This window comes from Varanus komodoensis, unplaced genomic scaffold (assembly GCF_004798865.1).
Source record: "Varanus komodoensis strain SLA01 unplaced genomic scaffold, ASM479886v1 scaffold44_3, whole genome shotgun sequence".
Taxonomy (NCBI): Eukaryota; Metazoa; Chordata; class Lepidosauria; order Squamata; family Varanidae; genus Varanus; species Varanus komodoensis.
In genome coordinates this window covers 7442958-7467258 of record NW_025336010.1, presented here as the reverse complement: position 1 = coordinate 7467258, position 24301 = coordinate 7442958, and the positions used below count along the sequence as shown (strand labels likewise).

The 24301-nt window shown below is 44.0% G+C and overlaps 1 protein-coding gene across 2 annotated transcripts in view; it reads right to left on the bottom strand.

Annotated features, from left to right (window-relative positions):
- ATP7B (ATPase copper transporting beta) overlaps positions 1–24301 on the bottom strand; it is a 55173-nt gene that overhangs the window by 15039 nt on the left and 15833 nt on the right. The window contains exons 3-15 of one of the 2 annotated variants that reach the window (XM_044444166.1): positions 17104–17204; positions 12871–14089; positions 11520–11765; positions 10787–10950; positions 9397–9558; positions 7754–7830; positions 7050–7224; positions 6703–6936; positions 4189–4280; positions 3510–3637; positions 2100–2254; positions 1262–1396; positions 25–219 (exon numbers count right to left, since the gene is read on the bottom strand). In XM_044444166.1, coding sequence (XP_044300101.1) covers positions 25–219; positions 1262–1396; positions 2100–2254; positions 3510–3637; positions 4189–4280; positions 6703–6936; positions 7050–7224; positions 7754–7830; positions 9397–9558; positions 10787–10950; positions 11520–11765; positions 12871–14044 — 2937 coding nt within the window. In that variant the 5' untranslated portion in view covers positions 14045–14089; positions 17104–17204. Of the gene's footprint in view, positions 1–24; positions 220–1261; positions 1397–2099; positions 2255–3509; positions 3638–4188; positions 4281–6702; positions 6937–7049; positions 7225–7753; positions 7831–9396; positions 9559–10786; positions 10951–11519; positions 11766–12870; positions 14090–17103; positions 17205–24301 lie in introns of those variants that run through there. The other variant, XM_044444167.1, reaches the window with a different exon arrangement.

Sequence of the window (24301 nt, the reverse complement as noted above, 5' to 3'; positions counted from 1 at the left end):
TTAGTTAGCAATGATAATATTAACCTTGTGTGCCATTTCCAGGGGTTTCCCACCTTTGATGAGAATACCATTCTGAGCAGCAACTCCAGTGCCCACCATTACAGCTGTTGGGGTGGCCAGGCCCAGGGAACAAGGACATGCAATGCAGAGCACTGTGATGGAGGTCTGGAAGGCAAATCGTAGGATAACCTCGGCTCTTGAGATGTGTTTATTGTGATGCTAGAAGGGAAAAAAAGAAATGTTTGTTCACAAGGGAACAAAGTGTTTTTTTCAAGAGTGGCAAACATTAGCAATTTGCAGTCAATGCTAAAAACCAGAGCATCCAGGCGCATGCAGGCGGAATCCTCTGTACTGCATCTCTCCCGCAAGAACACTGAATTAATGCCTGAGCATTTAATTCCACTACTGATTAGCACAGACAGGGAAATCATGTTCGGGAATGTTCCAAGTATGTACCTTGGAACATACTTATCCAAGGTAAGGTATTCTGTCATTGATACATGCTTTCTTGCATTGCTTATCAGAGAACATTGCCTATAAACCTCAGGTTATTTCCTCTATGCTATCACCTCCTCCTTCACTAGGATAGCCTTCTGTCAGGTATTAGACTGCGTCCCCAAACAGCTTCTCTCCCATCTAACCCTTCCTGGCCCACGCAGCTTTTTCTCTTCTTTGTATTTGCCATAGGCTTGTTGTTATTCTCCTTGGCAGCTTTAAACTGGCTAATGTTCCAGCACTGGGCAGATCCATCCCATGTCATACATGGTTTCTCCAAACGCAATCTGGCCAGTGGCTGAGAATTTTCATGTGTCAAAGAGTCCACTAATACCATTGCCCTTCCCAGAGAGGTAGAGAGAAAAATGTGGAAAGCACTCCAGAGCAGTTTTAGCTCAGGTCATTCTACTCCAACCTGCTGCCCTCTGGATGCATCAAGCTACGACTTCCACAACCCTTGGCCAACAGAACCAATGACTTTGCCAGCTGAGGGTTGTGGGAGTTGTAGCCCAACACATGTGGAGGGCCCCAGGTTGGAGAAGGCTGGCTCCTGCTCCAGCTGGACTGCTCCCTCACAGCCCCACCTCCTCACAGGGCCACCTACCACCAGCTGTCATGTGGGAAGGATCCTGATGGTTTGTTAAATTTTGGGGTTGTTTACTGTGATTTCATTAATGTATTTTGATATTAATTTTCAGCCACTTTGAAAGGATCTCTCTCCTAAAAACCAAGATAGACATAACTATAATTAATGAATTATACTTACTGGAAAATATTTCAGGACAATATCAAAATGCACAAATCCAATTACAATCCAGGTTACCAGAGTTGCTGTTGAAATGACAACAATGAAAGGGACAAAATAGCCACTAAATTTGTCTGCCAGCTGCTGAATGGGTGCCTGCAAGTTCAGGAAAAAAAAAGTTGCTTTACAATTGTGCCAACACACAGGGAGCCACATCAAGGCTCTTACGAATACACCTATTTTATGGGGGTACATGCCACAGCCCAAATCTCCCACCACTGAATCCTCCAATGAAACCGAGTGGCACTTGCCTGTTAATCAAAGACTAGTTTGCTAGATGAGCATAGGAGCCAAATTAGAGATGAAGGTAACAGACTTGTTTTGTTTAAAACTGGAGATTGCTTTAAAAAAAACAATCCAGCCTTCCATAAACTGATGCCCTTCAGATGAGCTAGGCTTCAACTTCCGTCAGCTCCAGCCACTATAGCTAATTGTCAGTGAAGCTGGGAGTACATGTAGGTTGGGGAACGCTGGACTATACCCCGGAAAAGTTTTTTGGGAGAATGTGCTCTGGATCCTTTGGATCCACCAAATACTTTGGTGGCAGTATTTGGGAGGCCAGTGTAACAGGCCTCTGCCTTTTTGCCTCTAAAAAAATCAACCTGTGCTGTGCATAAAAAAAGAGAAAGACCTATAACTCCCAGCATGCCCAAATCAGGTTTCTGTTTAAACAAGCATAAGCATACTTTTGAACACTTGTTATGCAATGTTGTTGTTTTTAACAGCTCAATATCATGCCCAACACCAGGAAGAACAGGCTGATTCAACAGCCCAAAACCAATGAAAGGATGTATTTTACCTTTGACATCTGAGCTTCTTCTACCAGCTTCACAATCTGTGCCAGGGTGGTATCAGAGCCAACATGAGTTGCGTTTACAAGCACGGAGCCGTGCGCGTTGAGAGAGCCTGCAATGACCGTGCTGCCCGGTTTCTTAGTGACAGGCATGGCTTCCCCTACCAAAAAGAAAGTGGAGCAACCCACCAACATATTTTAAGGGCTCTTTTATCATTCAGTAGCTCCTTAGTAAAGAAGTGGCCTATAATGGCATTGCTAAGCCTCACAGGGACCCTTCAGGTTATGAAGCAGCATAAAAGAAGAAATAAATAAATGTATATATGTTACTGGAGACATAATCATAACATACATACTGTAAATTAGCGAATTGGCACACTGGAGTATAAGCTTCACTTCAGTGACACCCAAGCCTCATTGTCAAGGAACAAAGGAGGCAAAGATCACAGAACAAATACTCCTCAGATGTGCTGTGGTAAAACCCCAAGAGGCCAGCAAGAAACTCTCTGTTCACCTTTCCCATGATTTGTTTCCCCATAGGAACCTTGATTCTCTGCTTGATTCTCGATCTTCAGTTATGTAAATAAGGTAGTGAAATACAATCCTAACATATATTTATACATATTCTCCTATATCTACCCGAAAATCTCTTATCACTGGTTTGGTGAAGTTAGAATGGTTATGAATTTGAATTTCCAGGAAAAGAAAAATACTGCGTGGGGTTAGGGAACACAGATGCACACACATTCAAACACAAAGAGCAACTGTTTTACATGATCTTACTATACAAGCTATCTTGTGACCAAAGCCTATTTTATTTTAACCAGTTAATTATTAGGGCATGCTACATTCTAAGTGGGATGCAGCACAGATGCAGAGCCATTAAAACTTCAGTAGGCTCATCACTGAGCCTGAGAGACTGAGAATTGCTACGACTACAAGGAAGGTTAACTTCATACTGAAATCCATAAAGTGCCATATCTTTATTAAGCTGATTCAAAACTCACAAAGATGTGCAAGCTTTGGAGATCTCTTCATTAGGCAAAATGTTAGAGGGTAATTGTGGGGGAGAGGGGGGCTGGGGGGAAAATAAAAAAAGATGCATGTATATTGTAGTTGGAACGTCTGCATCCTGACATGACATCCTCCTCCATATCACCTTAAGACACCAGTATGGACTCCCCCTCTCCTGACCACCCACTGCTTGCAAGGGCTGTGGGATGCTTAGGAAGAGATTTGTGGTATGCGTGGGAAAAGCTGCAGGAGGAAGGCAGATATTACTCTCAGTTACCTCTCCCCTAATGCATCCACAAACTAAAACTTCCTCATACCAGAGATCTTCTCTTGTATTCACATGCCTTCAGAAATCCAGCACTGCATAGTTATTTAAAAATCAAAATTTAAGAATCAAGTTACCGGTAATGAGGGACTCATCTGCCATAGAGCTGCCTTCAATGACTTTCCCGTCCACTGGGAATTTCCCACCAGGGACTACTTTCACAACATCTCCTCGCTGAACCAGTTCGACAGGCACTTGTTCCTCTCTGCAACACGGAGATCACCATTAAGATCGAAAGCTCCGTTTTATCCATACCCTTCAAACAAGAGAAACTGTATTATCTCAATAGGGATGGAAAGCCAATATGACAGAGGAACACTGAAGTGTACTATACAGTCAGTCATTTGTGCACTAAACTTACCCAGTATAAAAAAAAATAAATTTAAAACTGTGGATATTTGGGCAGGTTCAAGATTCATGGATACCTCCCAGCTTAAACTTATCTTTGGCCACGCATTGCAACATTTCCAACCCCACCAGTGTTCAAATGAAATACAACTTGCAAGACTGTCTGACTTGACCAATGGATTTCAGAATGGACCTTGGACTTTCTTGCCCCCAAATTTGGGAACTGAACAAGCAAACAAATAGATTAAAAACAACCATGCAGGTCTATTAAAGTTACAGCAAATACAATACAGTTCCTCAAAATCCAGGAATATCCATCAGAGCTATTTCTGAACTGGATTTCCAAAATATTGGAAGAGCTCATAATATCGCCATATGAAAAACGAAATGCCCCCACTATTGACATACCTGATGATGGAGTTGTCAGGTCCAAGTGTAACTACCATGGCTTCCGTAGCTTGAAGAGAAATTAATTTGGCAAGCGCCTCTGATGTTTTACTCTATGAAACAGATCAGTGACTGAGATTGGCAATTTACTACATTTTTCATCGAATCACACGCACCCTGAACATTTGATATATTGCATTTGAGTTAATTTGACTGATATCTGTCCCTCACTGGTAGATGGGAAATCCACCTAGATGCTTGAACTGCAGATGTTTCTAGATGAGGGCTCTGGCCTGAAATCACACTGTCTCGTTCACAGAAACTCATAGTATTATTTATTTATTTAGCAGGCTTATATGCTGCCCCATTCGCCTAAGCCTCGGGGTGGCTTACAAATAAATAAATATCACTAGTACAATAAAATACAGTTGGAGACATCCTGGCCAAAGCTATTAAAATCAATAAATAAAATCAACAATTAAAATGACGTTTAAATAAAAAGGTCTTGGCCTGGCGCAGAAAAGCAAATAACGACGGCACCAGGCAGACCACTCTGGGGAGCGCATTCCATAGGTTGGGTGCCAGCACAGGGAAAGCCCTCCTCCAGGTGCTCACCCTCCTAATGTCCTTCACGGAGGGCTCCCAGAGAAGGGCCTCTGCCGCCGATATCAAGGGGCAGGAGGGCACGTATGGACATAAGTGCTCCTTTAGGTAACCAGGACCCAAGCCATTAAGGGCTTTATAGGTGATAACCAACACCTTGAATTGGGCCCGGACTTCAATGGGGAGCCAGTGAAGCTGACGGAGGACTGGAGTTATGTGAGCACAATGCCCAGTCCCCGTCAGCAACCTGGCAGCTCTGTTTTGCACCAATTGAAGTATCTGGACTGTCTTCAAGGGCAGCCCCACGTAGAGTGCATTACAGAAGCCTAGTCGGGAAGTTACCAATGTGTGTGTCACAGTCACCAACATTATGTACATTATGTACAGTATGTGTTACAGATTGCAAGAGCCAAAGGTATATTCGCTTTTGAAAAGGAACCAGTTTAGTGCCTATGGATACCTCTCCACTGTGGTACACTTTTAAGTTTCATTGTGACAGCATATTAGGCATGGGTTGCTAGAACAGGAATTGGGTTCATTTGCTTTTTCTATCTTGTCTATATGTTCATCTTGATTGTTCCTAAGTGACCTGCAACCACCTAATTATGCCTATCTCCTGTCTTTCTTCCATGGAACTCAAAGCGCTTTAAGGTTTTCATAGGCATTCATATTATGCATCTCACCATTCTTCCGGGGACCTTTAGGCAGAATACACAGCAAATTCCCCTATTTATCTTTACAACCAGGCAGATTAGATTGTGAGATGGTGATCTTGTCTAGATCACCATGTGAGCTTCATGAACAACTGAGATGTCCATGATCCAGCAATAAGACTCCTCCCCTGAGAGTTGTTACTTTGAGCAACTGTACAAACCACAAACACACACACAAAGCATACACAGACAAGCCCCCACCTTAAGCCCACATGCAAATACAGCAGATCCTATCATCAACAAAGGATATTCTTTGCATGCCCTTTGCCATCTGAGACATTGCAGGTGGCCACCAAAGGATCTTCTTGCTGGCATGTCTTGACAATGGAACACTTCCGTTATGACTCCTCACCTGACACTTGTGTTGATGAGATTTCCACACCGAACAAAAACATTTAGAAATCTGACCTGTTTTATCTCTGATTATCACTTTTATGCTGCTGAATTTATTTCCTTTCTGGTTACTTTTAAACTGAACCTTTCAACCATGTTGTTTTTAATGTGTTTGTTTTAAATGGTTTATTCATTTTTCTGGGTGGGGGAAACTTTGATTCTACATTAACTGCCCCAGAAACTGGAATGGCAGTACATAAACCCTTAAAAGCAAAGACAAATACCTGCCCATGTGCTCATTGCCTTGTATCATGTGAGATTTTGGCTCTCTTACAGGACTTTGTAATCAACACATTCATCCTTCTTTTAACTATAAAAAGTTTAAACTGTGCCAGGACTGGTGCCTACCTCTTCTTACACACCAGTTCCCACAATCAAGTACAGCACACCCTATAATTTGATATTTATCAGGGTAAATGATCAGCGCAGACAGACTGCTTAGGGAACTGGTGGAATCCTAAGCACACCATTTTTCAAAGGCTAGAGTGGAATCCTTGTGCAAAGCGATGGGGAACTTTTCTTCTGTCAAGGGCTGCATTCATGTGGGGATAGCCTGACGGGGGCTACATGCTGGCAATGAAAGGGGCACCATTCTTCTCCCTCCTTTTACTTTTTTTTCCTGCTCAGCAGGCTGCAGGAGAAGGGGCAGGCTGCTCTTGCCAGAAGTCTGAACTGTTTGCCAAGGGCCCAAGGAAGTCAGGCCAAGGGACCCAGGTTGTACACACCTGCTGTAGGGTTTGGTTTCCTTTCTTGAGGCAGAAAGCTGGACTAGATGCTCGAGGAAACCCTTCTGCCACTCTTGCATTCAGTCTTCAGGTATACTCACCTTTGCTATGTGTTCCAGCCACCGCCCAAGAGCTATGAACACAAACAGCATTGGAGGAGTGTCAAAAAAGGTGATGGGGCTTTGCTCTGCCTTTTCAGCTATGGCAACCATCAGAATGATGCATGAGTAGACGTAAGCAACAGATGTGGCCAGCACTATGAGGACATCCATGTTGGCCATCTTGTGCTTCAGTGACTTGTAGGCTTGCACATAGAAGTACCACCCACCAAGGATCTGCCAAAAGAAAGGCAGGGATAACTATTTTTCCTTCTAGTCAACAAGACCAAGTCTTTTATTTCTGGGCAAAGATTGATACCTAAAAATGTAACCAGAAATTACAACTGTACCTGAACCAAGGTGCAAAGAACAAAGAAGAGCAGATTTAGAATAGATAATCCAGGAATGAGATTTTGCTCCAGAATCATTGATCCGTGATGGTCGGCAGCAGGTATTAACATGTAAATCATTAATATCAAAACAGGGACACCAAATACCAAGCTCCATAAGAACGATGTCCTCCATCTGAAAAGGCAGAGAATTTAGAAGATAAACCTTAAAAAGGTAGAAATTTCACAATTTCTCTTGATAGCAGCATCAACTATTGATGCCTATCAACGTTGATGCCTGAGTACAGAGTTTTGCTTTCATGTTTTGTTTCTGTATATAGGTAGAGGCAGTCATACCAATGTGAAACAAAGATATCAAAAACAAAATCAATAGTAAAGTTCCAACATATATTAAAAGATATGCTTTTAAATTACACAGAGGGGACAAATTCCCAGTTCACTGAATGAAACTGAATGTTGTAAGAATAGACTTCCACTGATACAACAGGACTTTCCTACCCTTGTAGCTTACTGTACCAGTTCCCTGTAAAATCTGCTCAAAAGGGCCACGCAATCCTGCAGCGCAGATTCTGAGGGCATGCAGAATATTGGGAATTGCCTTTCTTGATTGTGCTGACAGACTGCATTGCCAGGAGCAGCTTACCAAATTCAACCCACTGCCTGCCCCATCTACTACAATCTTGCCCATTTGCAGATATACCTACTGTCGGATCTCTTGTTTGTGATCCAAATTGTGATCCTTTGGATCTCTTTTAGCCAATGATGCTTGAAAACCAAGTCCCTTTAGGGAAAAAAAGGACAAAATGCCTATAAGTCTAAATCCAACACACATCCCCACAGACAAATTAGCTTAGTTGGTGTTGTGACCCTAAAATGATGCTTTATCTTTACAACGCTCCCAAAGTAGAACCATTTCACAGTATGTGGCCATAATTTATATGCACAGTGCATACTTTCCAAGAATTTAGGAACAGCTGGTGTCACTCATATTCTCAGCAAAATATCTTATTTTAAACAGTATAAGAGAATCAGCACTAACTCACTTATATATTTTTCTCATTGTATTCCTTATGATCTTGTATCCTTATTTCCTCCATAAAATGCCTTTATGCATGCATAATACTTTCCAAATTTTAATTTCCTCTGTTGTCTCCTTTACGTTGTAATTTCAAACCCAGTAAAATAAGAAATAAAATGCTAGAAATTCCTACACATCCTTTAAAAAGAACCCAGTTATTCCCAGTTGCTTCATGGCGATTACCTCATCTGTCAGGCTCCTTATTTTCCCCTACAATAGTTGTATAAAGTGTTGATAATCTTGAAACTGAACATTTCCAGCTTGTTCCTAAGGAACTACATTAATCCTTGAATGACCTTTTGCATAGTTGGGGGTTACCAAAACACACACCAAGACCTATGCTACCTTTGAATAGCCAGTACAGTTGACCTCAGTGGGTTGCAAGATAAGTTATCACAGTCCAGAATCTAGAATGATAGTACAAAATGCTCTTTTACTTGATAGGAGTCTGAGAAATACTGTTTACCATGCTATGATAATATCTGTGTTTGTCTTCTCACCTGCTACTGCTGAGATTCCACTTTGATTTATAGATTCCTAGAAGCACAAGGGAGAGGCTGATGTTAAGCCATGTGGGCTTAACATGGTCCCAAACAGCTTAGGACCAGGATACCTGAAGGGCCACCTGCTCCCACCCCTAAGATCAGGTTTGGAGGCCCTTCTGAAGCAGCCCTCCTCCAAGGAGGTAAGGAGGATGGCAAACAGAAGAGGGCCTTCTCAGTAGCTGCACCCCATTTATGGAATAGCCTCCCAACAGCAGCTTGCCTGGCACTTTCTTTACAATCCTTTTGGTGCCAGGCAAAAACAATTTTATTCTCCAGATATGTTAATAATTGATCTTAAGTTTGTATATATATTAATTTTTAAATTTGGAACTAAATGTTGGTGTTTAAGATTTCAACTTGTACTGTTTTAATTCTCAGCTTAAACTCTCAGCTGCACACTGTATATTATATATTAAATATTGCTGTGGTTTGTGTTTATGGTGTTTATCATTGGTTGATTCTTATGTTGTGTATAATTTTATTGTCACTACTTGTTTTGTTTTCATGTGTTTTGTAAATCAGTTGAGAGTCCTGTTGGACTATTAAGCAGATTATAAATTCAATTATAAATAAACAGAATGTGGCTAGGATGTTTTACATGCTCAGTAAGCACTGCTAGTGATCCAACTATGAACACAGGAAACGCCCACTTCACTGATACTGACCTCTGCATACCAGGACCACAGCTCCAGGACTTGGAAATGCAACCATTTTAACAGCTCACCTCAATCATTTGTATGATGTCTCGAGGACCAACAACTTCGGGATCAAACTGGACATTCGCTTTAGAGGTAGCCAGAACCACAGATGCACTAATAACGCCAGGTGTCTTGGTAAGTTTGGATTCAATGTTATGGACACATGAAGCACAGGTCATCCCCAGGACCTAAAGAGAATTGGAGCTCATGTTAACATGGGAAGCAGTCTTACACAGGCTGACCCCTGCTCAATCCAGCCCACAACTCTTTCTCCCAGGGTGGAGAATCCCAAGCCTTTGACCTTCCTAGGGTTACAGTCTGCCCTCCGAGTTTCCCCAGATGGTTCCAGCTCTCTCCAACTACCATTAATTCTGTGGTTTTCTGGCTTCTGCGCTGTTCTCCATCCATTTTAAGAAGTTGAAATGGCTCTGCTAATCTTTAGGTAATAACAGTCAACTAAATCATGGGAATTTAAGTTTCACCTCTTCTGCCTCTAGTCCCACCCACCACTTCTATTAACCCCCAAAGCTTGTTGGAAACTGAATTCAGCCTCGGGTTGAAAGAGATGCTGTACTCCGACCAGTAATGGATCTCCAAAGCAACAGCAGATGATAGCAGAGATTCTTTTAATCAGAGATGCTGAGTGTTGGAACACTTGCATGAAGATCACACAAGCAATCACAGAACGGTGGCAGCTTGTTCCCCTTTGCAGCATTCAGAGCAAAAAGAACCCTCTCAGCAACCCAGGAATGGATTTTGTTAAAATGTATGCATTCAGCACATGCTGTTTGTCACTTCTGATTGGACCACTTCAGTTGCTGCTGCATCAATTTTTCCACCATTTGAAAGTTTTGAAGAATTACATTTGCATTCTCTTCCACCTGCATTCTCGGAGAGATTACATGGCCACCTCATACTCCCTTGCCTTCCCTGGTGCTCAAAACATTTTTCTAGAAGGATCTGTGCATAGTTAGGGTTTTATACCTTATATCTAATAACTATACAAGATCAGCCAGGATATGATGAACCAGGAAATCGGTCCCATGAACCCCAAAAAATGTCATTTCCTTTAACTACAAACTGCTTTTGGATTAGAGATGGAATTCAAAAGCAGCTGTGATGCAGCAGAAGGAAGGAGGCAGCTATCTGAAGACAAAGCCCCCTCTGTGGGCAACAGCAGCCTCTGAGATTCTGGTCAGCGTATGTGAATCTGCTAGCACCCAACTAAAACCTGCATTACAAAGAGAGACTTGCTTGTTGGTAGTTCTGGACTACAGAGCTTTGGCACCAAATGAATATGAGTGTGAGCCTTCTGGGACTAATTCCATACTATGGAGGCATTCACCCTGGCACCACTTGCAAAGCTTGCTTGTTGATGCGCTCTGTATCAAATTATGTGTACCCTGCAATGCTTACCTGAAGATCTATATTGCCATCTGCACCAGGATAATCTTGTATGACTGAAGCACCAAAACCCAAGTTCTCAATCAGCTGGGTTATTTCAAGAGGCTGAATTCGGTCTGGCTTATATTTTACTTCAACTTTCCCTGCCATTAAGGCAACAAGCACAGATACTATCCCTGTAACAACAGAACTACATCAGGCATTGGACTACTTCATGAATCAGCTAACAACCTGCCTGTGAGAGCAGTACTCCATTTATCCTTAAGGTTGAGAAGTTTTATTTGACACAGCTCTACCATTTTAGGTACTCTGATGTGGAAACAGGCCCTTCTGCAATAGCTACTTCCAAGGAGAAGTCTGTAGGATGGAAGCACCCAGCCCAGCAGTCATACTTTATCCATATCACTTCTAACTGCTGCATGAATGATTTCTGATGCTAACTTTTAGAATTGTTAGTATTGTTTATTATGATGAGTTGGTTAGTAAACCACCTTGGGAGGATGTATGTTTTGAAAGACAGCACATAAATAACTGTCAAATAAATAAAATTAAAATTAAAAGACTATATTTACTCCAATAGAATTAGAACTGCTCTTGCAGTAGCCAGCAGGATTCTGAGCCATCTCCTTTGTCCCAAGCTAGAAACAAGCAACATGGATAGATGACCAGGAAGTGATTGAGAACCATTGCTCAAAACACCAGAAGGCAACCTAAAAATGATGTTAAAGAGCACTTGACAGTTTACCATCTTCTTTTTGCAGATTCTTCTCAATGTTAGATACACATGATGCACATGTCATGCCTGTGACCAACATAAAGCATCTTTCTGTTTTTCCGGCATTGGAAAGCTTTGGAGGATCATGGGGAAAGTTCTTTTTGTGAGATATAACATCACTGTACAAGAACTCTGGGACAGCATCATTTCTCAAGGAAGTGGAAGTTGGCACAGTGGATTCCACACCCCTGTCAGTAGGTCTCCCAATGTTGGTATCTAGAATAAAAACATCAACATTGTGTTATTTGTGAAAAAAACATAATTTCTACCAATCAGCTGATTCTGCACAAATTCTGCTAAAGCTATGTGGGTTTTGGGTACTTGTTTGCACAAATTTCATTAGCAGTTTAAAGAAATATACCAATCGCAGTCCATCTTAGAGACAGAACTCTGTGACCTGGCTTGATTTACACTACAGTAAGTTGGTAGTAGTTCAGGACTATTACCAAGATCAAGTGATGTGTTTTAAACGTACAAAACACAAACATGTCCTCAGGAGTCTTCACACAGTTAAACTAAACTGCATTAAGTGATCCAGTTTGCACTCCCCCTTAAGATCATATCTTGCAGATCAAATTGAGGCCTGCCTAGTCCAGTATTCTTGGGAGACCCCTCTCCCAACAAGTGCCAGATAGTTCACTGGAATACTGCCATTTGATTTTTGGTTAATGACACTGGTTAATGACTCGCTAGAGGACCCAGTGTCTGAGTCTCAGTAGACCGCTCTGCCCAAAGAAGTGCACAAACTCTGATTTGCAAATTTACTTTGAAGAGTCTCTGATTTAAACTAAATTGTATGCTAATGCTATTACTGTTAACAAAGAAGAGTGCTTATGGTTGCCCAAAGAGCTTCTTTGTCTTTTTTGAGGGAGATTAATTCTACAGAAAAACAGAAAGCAGGGTTGTATCTGTCATTACCTGGCTAAACTCATAAGCTCCAGATTAATGAAAAGCTACAGTTATGGCCTCAAGAAAACATCCTTCTCCAAGAGCTTCATGATAGGTGCTATTATGTACTATAGTGACCTTACAACTATTTTACTAGTGTAGAATAGGTAATCTAATGTACTATATTTAGCATCTTACATTTAGCACCTGCTTCTGGGATGGGGCCTGTGTTTTGTATGATGAATCTTAACATGATCATAGAAGTTTGACTATCCCAAAGTTGAGTAGCAGAGCAGATTTTTTTTTCAAATTAAAAGCTACTTTGCAGTATGTTTGACTATAGTATCATGCAAGTTATTGCTGAGCTGGTGTATCATTATGAAGGGGATCCTTCTCAATCACAAGATCCTGGTTATAAAGAAAGCTTTGATACCTGCTAGGACAGAAGCATCAAACCCCATGTCTTCTATAGCAGCTCTCAGCTCTTCAGAGTTGGTTACAACTGGACTGTACGATATAACCGCAGTCCCTTCAGTTAAAGATACAGATATATACACCACACCTTTCCTCTGGGACATAGAACTTTCAATGGATTTTACACAGGAATTGCAGGTCATTCCATCAATCTTCATAACAGCTGTACTAGATCCGCTGTGTGGGTGCACCTGAGGGAGACTGCGGGATAAACATGGTAAAAAGGATGCTGTGCTTGCAATTAGTTCATCATGGTTCTCCACATCACCAGAAGTTACCTTGAAGTTGCCAGGGGGAAGAGCTTGGATGGCTTGCTGCAGAAAGGATGGAGTGATCAGGTTTCGGTCAAACCACACAGTAGCATTTTTCTGCTCCAGGGACACTTTAATACATTGCACCCCAGGCAAATCAGAGATGGAACTTTCAATGGTGTTGACACAGGATTTGCAGTGCATGCCTTCCACACCCAGAACTGCAGTGGATGTGCTGGGTACACTGTCTTCCGTGGTTGCTCTATCACCATCAAGCCCACCGGGCAGTCCTTTCTCTACCTGCCGTAAGCGTTCTGCAACAATCAAGTCAAGCATCAACGGAGCTTGCTTGTGCTTAATTGTGCTTTCATATCCCAGGCCATCTATGTTATTCCTTAGTTCTTCAGGCTTTATTATATGTGGATGATAAGCAATGGTGGCTTCTTGGTTGTTGAGGGACACTTTGATTTTCTTCACACCGTGAAGTTTCCCAATGTTTTCTTCAATGGTGTTAACACAAGACTGGCAGGTCATGCCTTCTATTTTGAACTTAACCAAAGCTTCACTAGTCCTTTGTCCTGATGACTGTGCTGCCTCAACAATACTGGCATTAAATCCCATGTCACTGATTTCCTCACAGATCTGCTGGGGACTTATTTCCAGCTCCACATATTTTATCACAGCATTACCTTGTTCAAGAAACACCTTGATAGTCACAATTCCTTTTACCTTGGAAATTCTTCCTTCTATAGATTGTACACAGGCTTGGCAAGTGATGCCTGAAATATCAACTGTAACAGTGTTCACCTGAGAACGGAGAGAGGGTGAATGTTCGGAGTCCGCCTCAAAGCTAATATTGTCAAAGGCCAATTTGTGCTTCATTGCTGATCCTGACACACAAGGGGAGGAAGGGTGCCCAGGCAGAGCCTGAAATGTACACAGTAAATAAAATAAACATTAAAAGGTACTTTGAAATATTTATTCAGTATACTAGCCTACACAGGAAGAAATACTTCAAAGGATCCTAAAGTGTAGTTTTGTAACCTCAAATATACCAAGCATCAGAACAGCTGCTCCACCAAACTGGGATGCTACCTGACTGCTCACAGGGTTAGGCTGGAGGTGACTACCTTAGGGAGTGGAGGACTCCAATTCAGTTACCTGCGTGGGTTGCACTGTTGCCCCTGAATGAACTGCAACTTTTTGTTAAAGCTGGTAGCACTGGCAAGGAAAGAGTGTTTATTTATTGGCACATATTGTTAAGTTCTGGCATTATCATGGGCTTCCTGGATGGCCAGGAGTAATTTACACAGCCTTTGAACAGATTACTTCATCGAGAAGTGTTACCTGTTCCAAACTGTGTGATAAAGCAAGATATGACCCTCCCTATTTCCTGTTTTCCTTTTTACCTTTGCTGCTCACCCCTTAACAGGACTTTCTCTAGATGCCTACAATGCAAACTATTGTCAATTGTGTATATTTTATTGTGTGTATATTCTATTTTTAACAGAATATTTATAGACGGCAGGCTAACAAGCCAAGACATAACTGTCACTTTGTGAATATAAAGCACAAATTTGAGATAAATATACTATTTAACAAATTGAAATATGGCAGACTTCCATGGAAGACTGTCATGGAAGAAGAAAGGTTTGTTACACTACTCCAGTACATTTCTTCCCCTCTTGGTGCTTAGCAGCAACTAGCCAGCATCCCATCACATATCCATTAACAGGGAGGGATATGTGGAGTAGTTGGATTAGGGAGTAGTTGGATGCTCTAGTATACTGGTCCAATGAACAAAATGAAGGGAAGGGTCCAAGATGGGTCTGACTAAACATCGTTCCTGTCCATTTTGTAGTTTTTGTTTCAAAGTCACCCTCTCCAAATGCATCTTTTTTTGCTCATTTTCTGCCTTATAGTTTGACAATTACCTTTCTACAGTATTGGAATGAGTAGTAACACACACACATTTCTTTATGTTAGATAAGGATGGCCTTCACATATTTTGCACTATAACTGCCAGGATGTTAACAGGGACCAACATATAAAGCCAGTCCTCCACCATCTACACTGGCTGCCAATTCAAGTCTGGGCCCAACTTAAGGCACTGGTGATGGGTAAAACCCTAAATGGCTTAGGTCCTGGATACCTGAAGGAATGCCTTCTTCCCCATGTGCCTTCCCACCCCTTAAGATCAGAGGTGGAAGTCCTTCTCTGGAACCCCTCCTTGAAGGAGACTAGGAGGGTAGTTACCCAGAGAAGGGCCTTCTTTGTAGTGCACCCCGATTATGGAATATGCTCCCCAGAGAGGTTTGCCTGGTGCCAAAGCTTTATTCCTTTCGGCACCAGGTGAAAACCTTTTTATTTTATTTTCCCATTATTTTAATATTTAATAGGTTTTTAAGGTAGGTTTTATTTAGTGAAAGTTTTTGATGCTGTGCTCCATTTTATTTTGTGTTGCTTTTATTGTAAAACTGCCCTGAGATGCTTGCAGTGGGCAGTATATAAAAGCTTTAAATAAATCAATCAACAAATCATATAAGCCCCATGCTAATGATCAGCGATCACAGGAATTGAAGTCCAAAACATCCGGAGGGGACTAGTATTGACTACCCAGTGACTGCCCAAATTTTAACTTTCTATAGATTATATGAAGCAGCTTAGATTTTAGAAGAGATGCAGAAAATATTTGCATGCCATACATACTTGCTGTAAATCTGATTTAATCCATCTATGTGCCACACAAAGCAACTCTGAAAGCTGTTCATCTAGCACTGCACAATTTTAGTATCCTTGGTTATATACTAATACATGTGACCATGTAAAATAATCCTATGCAGGTTTATTCAAGTTCTAGTGCATTCAACAGGACTTAGTCTTTAGTAAGTGCATTTAAAATGGCAGACTTAGTATGGCAGCAGGGCAAATATTTCACCAGCTAAAGAATATATGAGATGAAACTGTGCAGGGTCTTCATTTCGGGATGGCACATATATTATAGCCAACTAACATAGAATCCTACTGCTTATGACACAAGAATACTAAAGTCCCATCTTTAATGGGTGTATAAATCTATTGGAGAGCAGTAGCTACTCCAAACTTGGGCTATTATGCATTATTACTGTTATCCATTTCCAATAAGCAGCTTATCTATACTTATGACAGTTTCTTTTTCCAAGTAATTAGTTTAATTTTCAAAAAATTGATGGACAGGTGTAGTAACCAGAGTCAACCATTTAATTGTTGACTAAACAACAATTGCTGGTAATCTACATCTTCAAGTAATTTCCCATTTATTTCTTTTGGTGTTTGGTTATATATACATAAATGATACACACACATATATATATTATATACATATATAAAATATTATATATATAATTTCATGGAGGACAAAAAAGATGAGATGGTGATAGTAGATAATGATTCCATTACCAAGTTATAAGTCTCCACAGTTTAATTACTACTGAATATTCTCAAATTTTACTGTTTCAAAGGGCATTTCTGTATTATTTGGATGCAAGAATAGCACAGAATTCCATTCATAATAAAATCCAATACATACTTTCCTAATAAATAAGTTCCATCAAGTTTAATGGTCAGACTAGATGGCCCGGGAGACCCCTTCTGACTCACTCTGTTTCTATGTTAATGCAGCTTGCTTCTAAAGAATCGGGTACAGGACTGCTGCTTTGACTCCCCACAAGCCAAGACTCAAACAAGACTTTGAGCACTGAACACTCCAGGGTATGAACTCATCTCGTTCAACTGACCTGTCTGCCGCAGTGGCTGTCTAGCATCCCCAACAACACACTGCAGGAAACATCATTCTCTTTTCGAGAAAGACTGCCAGCTTTCACAAGAGCAGCTGGCCTGCGGCACCCACCATCTTCCAACACAAGTTGCTTTTCAGAAGTTTGCTTTCTACAGAAACATACCAGAGTAACGTTTTTGTGATTCAAAGTTGCAAGCGAGGTCTAGGTGTTTCTCAAAGGCCTCTCTTTTCTGTTTTCCATCACGTTATGAAACTTAGGGCACGCTGGAAAGTCAAATTAGAAAAAAAGGCTGTTTGGTCTGTGATCACGATTTCTGCCCTCCCCTGCCCCCAAACACTATTTCTACAGTGATGAACTCTGTATAGCTAGGGACATTTTATCAACTCCTCCTCACCGCCTCCTGTAGCGGGAGGCAGTGCCTGGCTGTATACTTTTACAAACAGGTTTAATTATTTCCCACCAAATCTGAGTCATGTATTCAGTAGGGCATGCAACACTACTAATCTTTGCACCCGGCTCTCTGGTATCCTCAGTCAAGGCTGCCTTTCACAAGCTTGTCAAATAGGGCCTATATGAAGCAATCCAGTGTATAATTAACTCTGCCAGCCAAGCTTTCATCTTTCAATCAACAGCATGCTCAAAATACTGAGAATTTAGACACGAACCATTTTTAAACAAATGTGAAAAGGGCAGAGGAGGTACCACAACTTTGCTATTTGACAGGGCTGTGGAGAACATGAGCCATGTGTTAAGAAGCATGGCTAGCAGGCTTCCCTGCCCAACCTAAAATATATGCATCAAAAGTTGCAGAGCTCTGCATAAAACTACACTAGAAAAAACTATTTTAGTCCAAACTATTCCTAAGTGCATTTTGCTCTCTCTTTTCTGTTTTACAACAGTTCCAATACCAACAGTGTCTGAGTGCTGCAACACCAAATCCTGAATTCTGGAGTTATCTGCTTCACATATTGTATTCCAGTCTTCGTGCCTTGCACATGTTGGTTGCGCTTGGACAATCCGCAGGAAAAGAAGCCACAGGAAGCCAAGCGGGTAGACAAATCATGTGGCACACGTGGAAAAAAGAAAAAAGTGGCTCCCTTTCCTGCAAACTCACCACTGAGTCTTGCTATTTCAAAAGGGATTGACACTTGATTTAATCATACCATTGTTGAGTTGTATATGGCCAACAGGAACATGGCCAGCAGACAGGTTTGTCAGTTAAAGTTGCTTATTTCTGTGCCAGTTTCAATTCAGTGACATTTCATTGTGTTTTCCCATTATGGCCACCAGGTAACTTTTAAAATCCCATAAATGGGGAGAGGTCCCTTGGCACCTTCATTTCACTGCTGTGAAACAACTGGATAAGCCAGCAGAAGGATGGAGGTCTCCTGATCTCACCCAGTGGGAGACCTTTATACCTGAGCAGACCCCCTGCATCTCTGAGCTGCAGCATTTTTATGTGCAGGGTCTATACCCAGAGTTAGTACCTCCTGTATGCTTCCTACATTGCTCTTTGCAAGGCAGGGAAAGATTTTCTTCCACCCTTCTGTCCTCCCACCCTTACCCCGCTAAGAAAAAAGACATGCAGCAGCATTAGAAGTGTTAAGCAGTCCTGACCTGGCTTCCTCCCCGTAAAGCAACACCTGGTGTGTTGGGGGGGGGGGAGGTGTGCTTGAAAATAGCAGGCAATGCAAGGTTGCCCATTAAGGGCTCTGGCTGAGCGGAGATGTGAACCCATAACCCTCCAATCAAAATCCAGCACACTAGCTCATATGCCAGCCTGACTTCCATGATAATCACTGACAGGATGCCTGTACAGGGACAGCAGAAGATCATGCTGCTTGTGGGAATAAATCCCCTGCCATCTTCCAGAACCCTAGAGAAAAAGTGCTTCCAGGCAAAATCCACGCCCTTTCTATTAATTACCTAATCTTGGCTGGATGAACAAGGGCTATTTGACTCTGGCCTCTTGGCAGAGCAGTAGAGGAACAGGCTGGGAGAGAGCGCTGAGTGGCCAGGGGACTGGCGAAGGCAAGCAAGGAGCTGGGCAGGGGAGCAGAGGGCCAGGAGCAGCAGAGAGGAAGGGGGCGGGGCCAGAGAGGCCGGAGGGGCCAGGAGGGAGCGGACAGGCGGGGCCACCGGCCTGAGGGGCTGATAAGGCGTTTTCCCTTGTCTGCGTCCCTTAGCTGTGGCCTGGGCTGCCCAGGAACACCCTTCCCTGGGATGCGGAGATTTTGGGTTTTTTCCCTTCCCTGGGATGCGGAGATTTTGGGTCCCGTCCCGTCCCTTCCCTCTTTCCTTCTTTTTTTTTTCCTGTTTTTGGTGCTGTGCTGTGCTTTGTTTTTCCTCCAATTTAAATTTAAATTTATTTTATAAATTTAAGTTTATTTTATCCTTGTGTGTGTGTGCACATGCGCGAGTGGGTTTTTGTCTGGGAGAACTGGGCAAGTGAGAGGACCTGCAAGACAAACAAGGTAGGGGACCAAGATAAGGTCTCAAAGGGATCCCAATGGCAGACCAGGAAATGGCCTTGGCGGGAGTCACGGGTGTTGCTGTCCGCTGTGACAGCTGCAACATGTTTGCCCTTCTACCCCAGGAGAGGAAGGGTTACACTTGCCCTCGGTGCAAGCTGGTGACCCTGCTAGAAGAGGAGGTGAGGTGCCTGAGGGCCGAGAGAGCTCTCCAGGCCCCCCACGAGCAGCCCCCCTCAGGACAGAGGGTTGAGGGAGAGGCCACAGGAGGAGCAGCCACGGAGACACGGAGGTATGTCACCCACAGGAGGAGGAGGCCAGCATGGCCTCCTCCTTCTGGCACCAATCTGGGGCTGGGAAACAGGTTCTCTTCACTTGGGGAGGCTGGGGCTGATGAGGCCTCGGGGGACCAGCAGGACCCCCAGCCTGGGATGACAAGCAGCAAGGGGGCCGCTGCAGGAGAGACGAGGGCCAGGGCACGGCCACCCACCACCACCAGGAAGACACGGCGGTGGGTAATTGTTGTTGGGGACTCCCTGCTGAGGGGCACTGAGCCGGCGGTGTGCTGCCCCAACCTGGAGACATGGGAGGTTTGCTGCCTGCCGGGCGCACGCATCCGGCATGTGAAGGACAGAGTGGAGCGTCTTGTTCACTCCGGGGGTCACCAGCTGCTCCTGGTGATCCATGGGGGCACAAACAACATAGCCAGGCAGGGGATGGTCAGGATCAACAGGGACTTTGAGGCCTTGGGGAAGAAACTCAGGGAGCTAAAGGCCCAAGTGGCCTTCTCGTCGATCTTACCGGTCCAGGGATTTGGGCCAGGAAGGGACAGGAGGGTCTCCGAGGTGAACGACTGGCTTAGGGTGTGGTGCCAGAAGGAACGCTTCGGGTTTCTTGACCACGGCACTCAGCTTCTTGTCAATGGACTTCTGGCAAGGGACGGGTTACACCTCACGAGGATGGGGAAAAGGTCCTTTGGAGATGCTCTAGTGAGCTTCGTCCGGAAGACTTTAAACTGAGCCGGGGGTGGGGTGGGTTCAGGCCCCCCAGAAACGTGTCTGCACTGGACAAGTGTGGGGGGAGGATCAGGGCTCTGGAAGCAGGGTTTTAGAGATACTGCAGGGACTGACAGGACTCCTACAGAGAGGGGTCAGGCATCAGGGAGGATGGGAGGAAGGAGGAGGCTGGGAACTCCAAGGAATGGAAGCGGTGGGAAGGAGTTGAGGTGCATGTACACCAATGCTAGGAGCATGGGTAATAAGCAGGAAGAGCTTGAAGCTCTCCTGGGAATAGGAGGGTATGACCTGGTGGGAATCACATAAACTTGGTGGGATGAAAGGCAAGTCTGGAATGTGAACATAGAAGGGTATCACCTTTTTAGAAAGGACAGCAAGGAAAGAGAGGTGGGGGCATGGCTTTATATGTCAGGGAAGGGATAGGATGCAGTGAGATAGAATGCAGCACAGATGGGGATTCGGTAGAGGCAGTCTGGGTGAAACTTAGGGGTTTTGACAGGGAAAGAGACCTGACAGTGGGGGTATATTATCACCCTCCAGGTCAACTTGAGACCCTAGATGATGTCCTGACAGGCCAGATTCTAAGGATATCTCGGGGGAGAGACACAGTAATTATGGGAGATTTCAATCTCCCGGATATTAGTTGGGAGACTCATTCGGCGGTGACAGCCAGGTCACATTGCTTCCTAGAAGCTATAGAGGGAGGGTTTTTCACACAGAAGGTCCGAGAGGCGACGAGGGGGGGAAACATCCTTGACTTGGTCTTGACCAATAGGGAGGAGCTGATAGATGAAGTACAGATTAGGGGAGCTCTGGATGCGAGTGATCACTCCATCCTTTGCTTTGAGATCAGTGGACTGGGGACGTGCAGCAGGTCGAGCACTAGAAGCTGGGACTTCAAGAAAGCCAACTTTGGCCAACTGAAGGCCAGACTGGGGAAAGTCTCCTGGGATAGGTTACTGGAAGGTAAGCGAGTTGAGGAGGGGTGGATGGCACTCAAAAGGGAGGTTTTGGAGGCGCAAGTCTTGATGATACCTCTAGTCAGTAAGGTGGGGAGGCGGAGGAGAGTGCTGCCATGGATGCAAAAGGAGGTGGTTAGACGAAAGAGGAACCTCCATAGGAAATGGGTACTGGGGCAAATAGACAAAAGGGTATACCTGGGGGAGAAGGCCTGTTGCAGAAGGATTCTTCGCAAGGCTAAGGCAGATTATGACCTGAGACTTGCCAAGAATATCAAGAGCAACAAAAAGGGCTTCTTTCAGCATGTAAATAGGAAGAGGAAGGGGAGACAAGTGGTGGGACCACTAACTAAGGAGGAAGGAGATCCCGTGACTGATATGAGGGAACAGGCACAGATGCTAAATGACTATTTTGCCTCTGTGTTCTCCCCAAAGCAGAACGGGGGATATCCGCATAGGAGATTAGATGAGGCTGGGGACTTAGGGGCACAGATTAGAGTCACCCCCCCTTGAAGTCGAGGGGCTCCTCAGGGCATTGGACATTACAAAGGCGCCAGTCCCTGACGGGTTACACCTAAGAGTACCTAGAGAGTTGGCAGGGGTTCTCTCACACCTGCTGGCCTCCATTTTTGAGGCCTCGTGGAGAACGGGTGAAGTTCCAGAGGACTGGAGGGTGGCATCAGTGGTCCCAATTTTCAAAAAGGGTAGTAGAAAGGACATGGGGAATTACAGACCTGTTAGCCTTACGTCCATTGTAGGAAAAACAATGGAAAGGCTCATAACAGAGAGAGATCTAGTGATGCTAGATAGGGAAGGGAGGCTGGCAGCCACACAAAACGGCTTCTGCAAAAACAGGTCCTGCCAGACAAACCTTGTGGAATTCTATGACAAGGTTTTGCGCTGGCTAGATGGAGGGGATGCAGTGGATGTGGTATACCTGGATTTCAGCAAGGCCTTTGACAAAGTGCCCCATGATATCCTGGTGGAGAAACTGAGGAGTTTTGGGATTCACCAAAGCACTGTCCAGTGGATTAGGGCATGGTTGACTGACCGAAAGCAGAGGGTAACCATTAGTGGGGAATCATCGGGATGGTGGCCAGTGACAAGCGGGGTCCCCCAGGTCTCTGTCCTGGGGCTGATCCTGTTTAATCTTTTCATTAACGACATGGAAGAAGGGGTGAACAGTCTGCTGATCAAATTCGCAGACGACACTAAAACTGGAGCAGTGGCCACAACTGAGGAGCAGGTACTCCAGATCCAAAAGGATCTGGACAGACTATGGAAGTGGGCAGGAGACAACAGGATGGCATTCAATGTGGATTAAGTGCAAGGTCTTGCACTTGGGGCATAGGAACAGGTGCCATAAGTACAGGTTAGGTGACAAGTGGCTGGAGAGCAGCACTTGTGAAAGGGACCTCGGGGTACTGGTTGACTGCAGGTTAAACATGAGTCAGCAGTGTGATGCGGTGGTCAAGAGGGCGAAAGCCACCCTTGATTGCATAGCCAGAAGTGTGGCTTCTAGATCAAGAGAGGTATTACTACCACTCTATATGACTCTGGTGCACCCACAACTGGAGTATTGTGCTCAGTTTTGAGCCCCTCATTACAGAAGCCAGGTTAGAGTCAGTGCAGCGTAGGGCCACAAGTTTGGTGGCCGGTTTGCAGGGGATGGGGTATGAGGCGAGACTGAGGGAACTGGGTCTCTTCAGCCTGGAGAAGAGGAGACTCAGAGGGGATATGTTGGCGACATACAGGTATGTGAGGGGATGTCACATGGAGAACCTGTTCTCCCCTGCAGAGGAAGGCAGGACGTGCTCCAACGGAGCAAAGCTAAGGGAGCCAAGGTTCCATTTAGATGCCAGGAAGCACTTCCTGACAGGACCCCGAGGGTGTGGAACGGGTTTCCATGAGAGGTTGTTGAGGCCCCATCGGTGCGGGTGTTCAAGGATAGGCTGGACGTCCACATGGTGGGCATGTTGTGAGCAGAGCCGGCTGGTGCCGGAGGTCAGACTAAATGGCCCAGGAGGCCCCTTCTGACTCGCTCTGTTTCTACGTTTCTATGTTTCCTCCAGTTCATTTCTAATCGCTGGATTTTTTTTTTTCTACAATGAGAATATTGAAAACCCTTCCTAAACAATAGAACTGCAATCTGAACCTCAGACCCAAGAACAAAGGAAGAGGGGAGAGGATTGCTTAAGGCAGCAACACTAAGGGACCTGGGTGTATTATGCATTACAGGAAACATGAGAAGTTTAGGAGCCCATTTAAGCTCCTCCTGCTGTAAACACTAATCAATCTGAGTCACAAATTTTGCATGTTTTTAGTATCTTTTCCTTTTCTTAGAATAAAGCATTTCTTTTTTATATATCAATAACCACTTATTCAGAGCAGATGGAATTTCTGTTGGACAGCTTGGTTGTGCAATGCCTGCTTCCTGCAATGTGTATCGCCATGAAAATAAGATAGGTAGACACTTCCCTTAAGAGAGGCCTACTCTGACTGGTAACTGTGGAGCGCATTGGCTTTAGAAGGGAAAGAACAAACTGAGAACAGAGTATCTGTTTAAACTTTTACTGTGATTGTAGTTTTCCCATGAATCTTGTTACTGTAATATCAGTTTAGCGCAAGGGTGATGAAGTTGTGGCTCTCCTGACCTTATTGGTCTGAAACCATCAACCTCAGTAGCCTGGCAACAGCTTCACCACCCCTGGTTTAGAAGATGAGGGTTAAAAGAAACATTAAGGGTGCAAGGCTATGCATATTCAGACAGGGAAAAGGCCTACAGGTCCCAGCATGCCCCTGCCTTAAGGCTCCAATTCTATATACACAAGCTTGGGAGTTAAGCCCCACTGTGGATTTCCTTTCAGTAGACATGTATAAGATTGCAGTGTAAACAAGATGCTCATATTCCTCT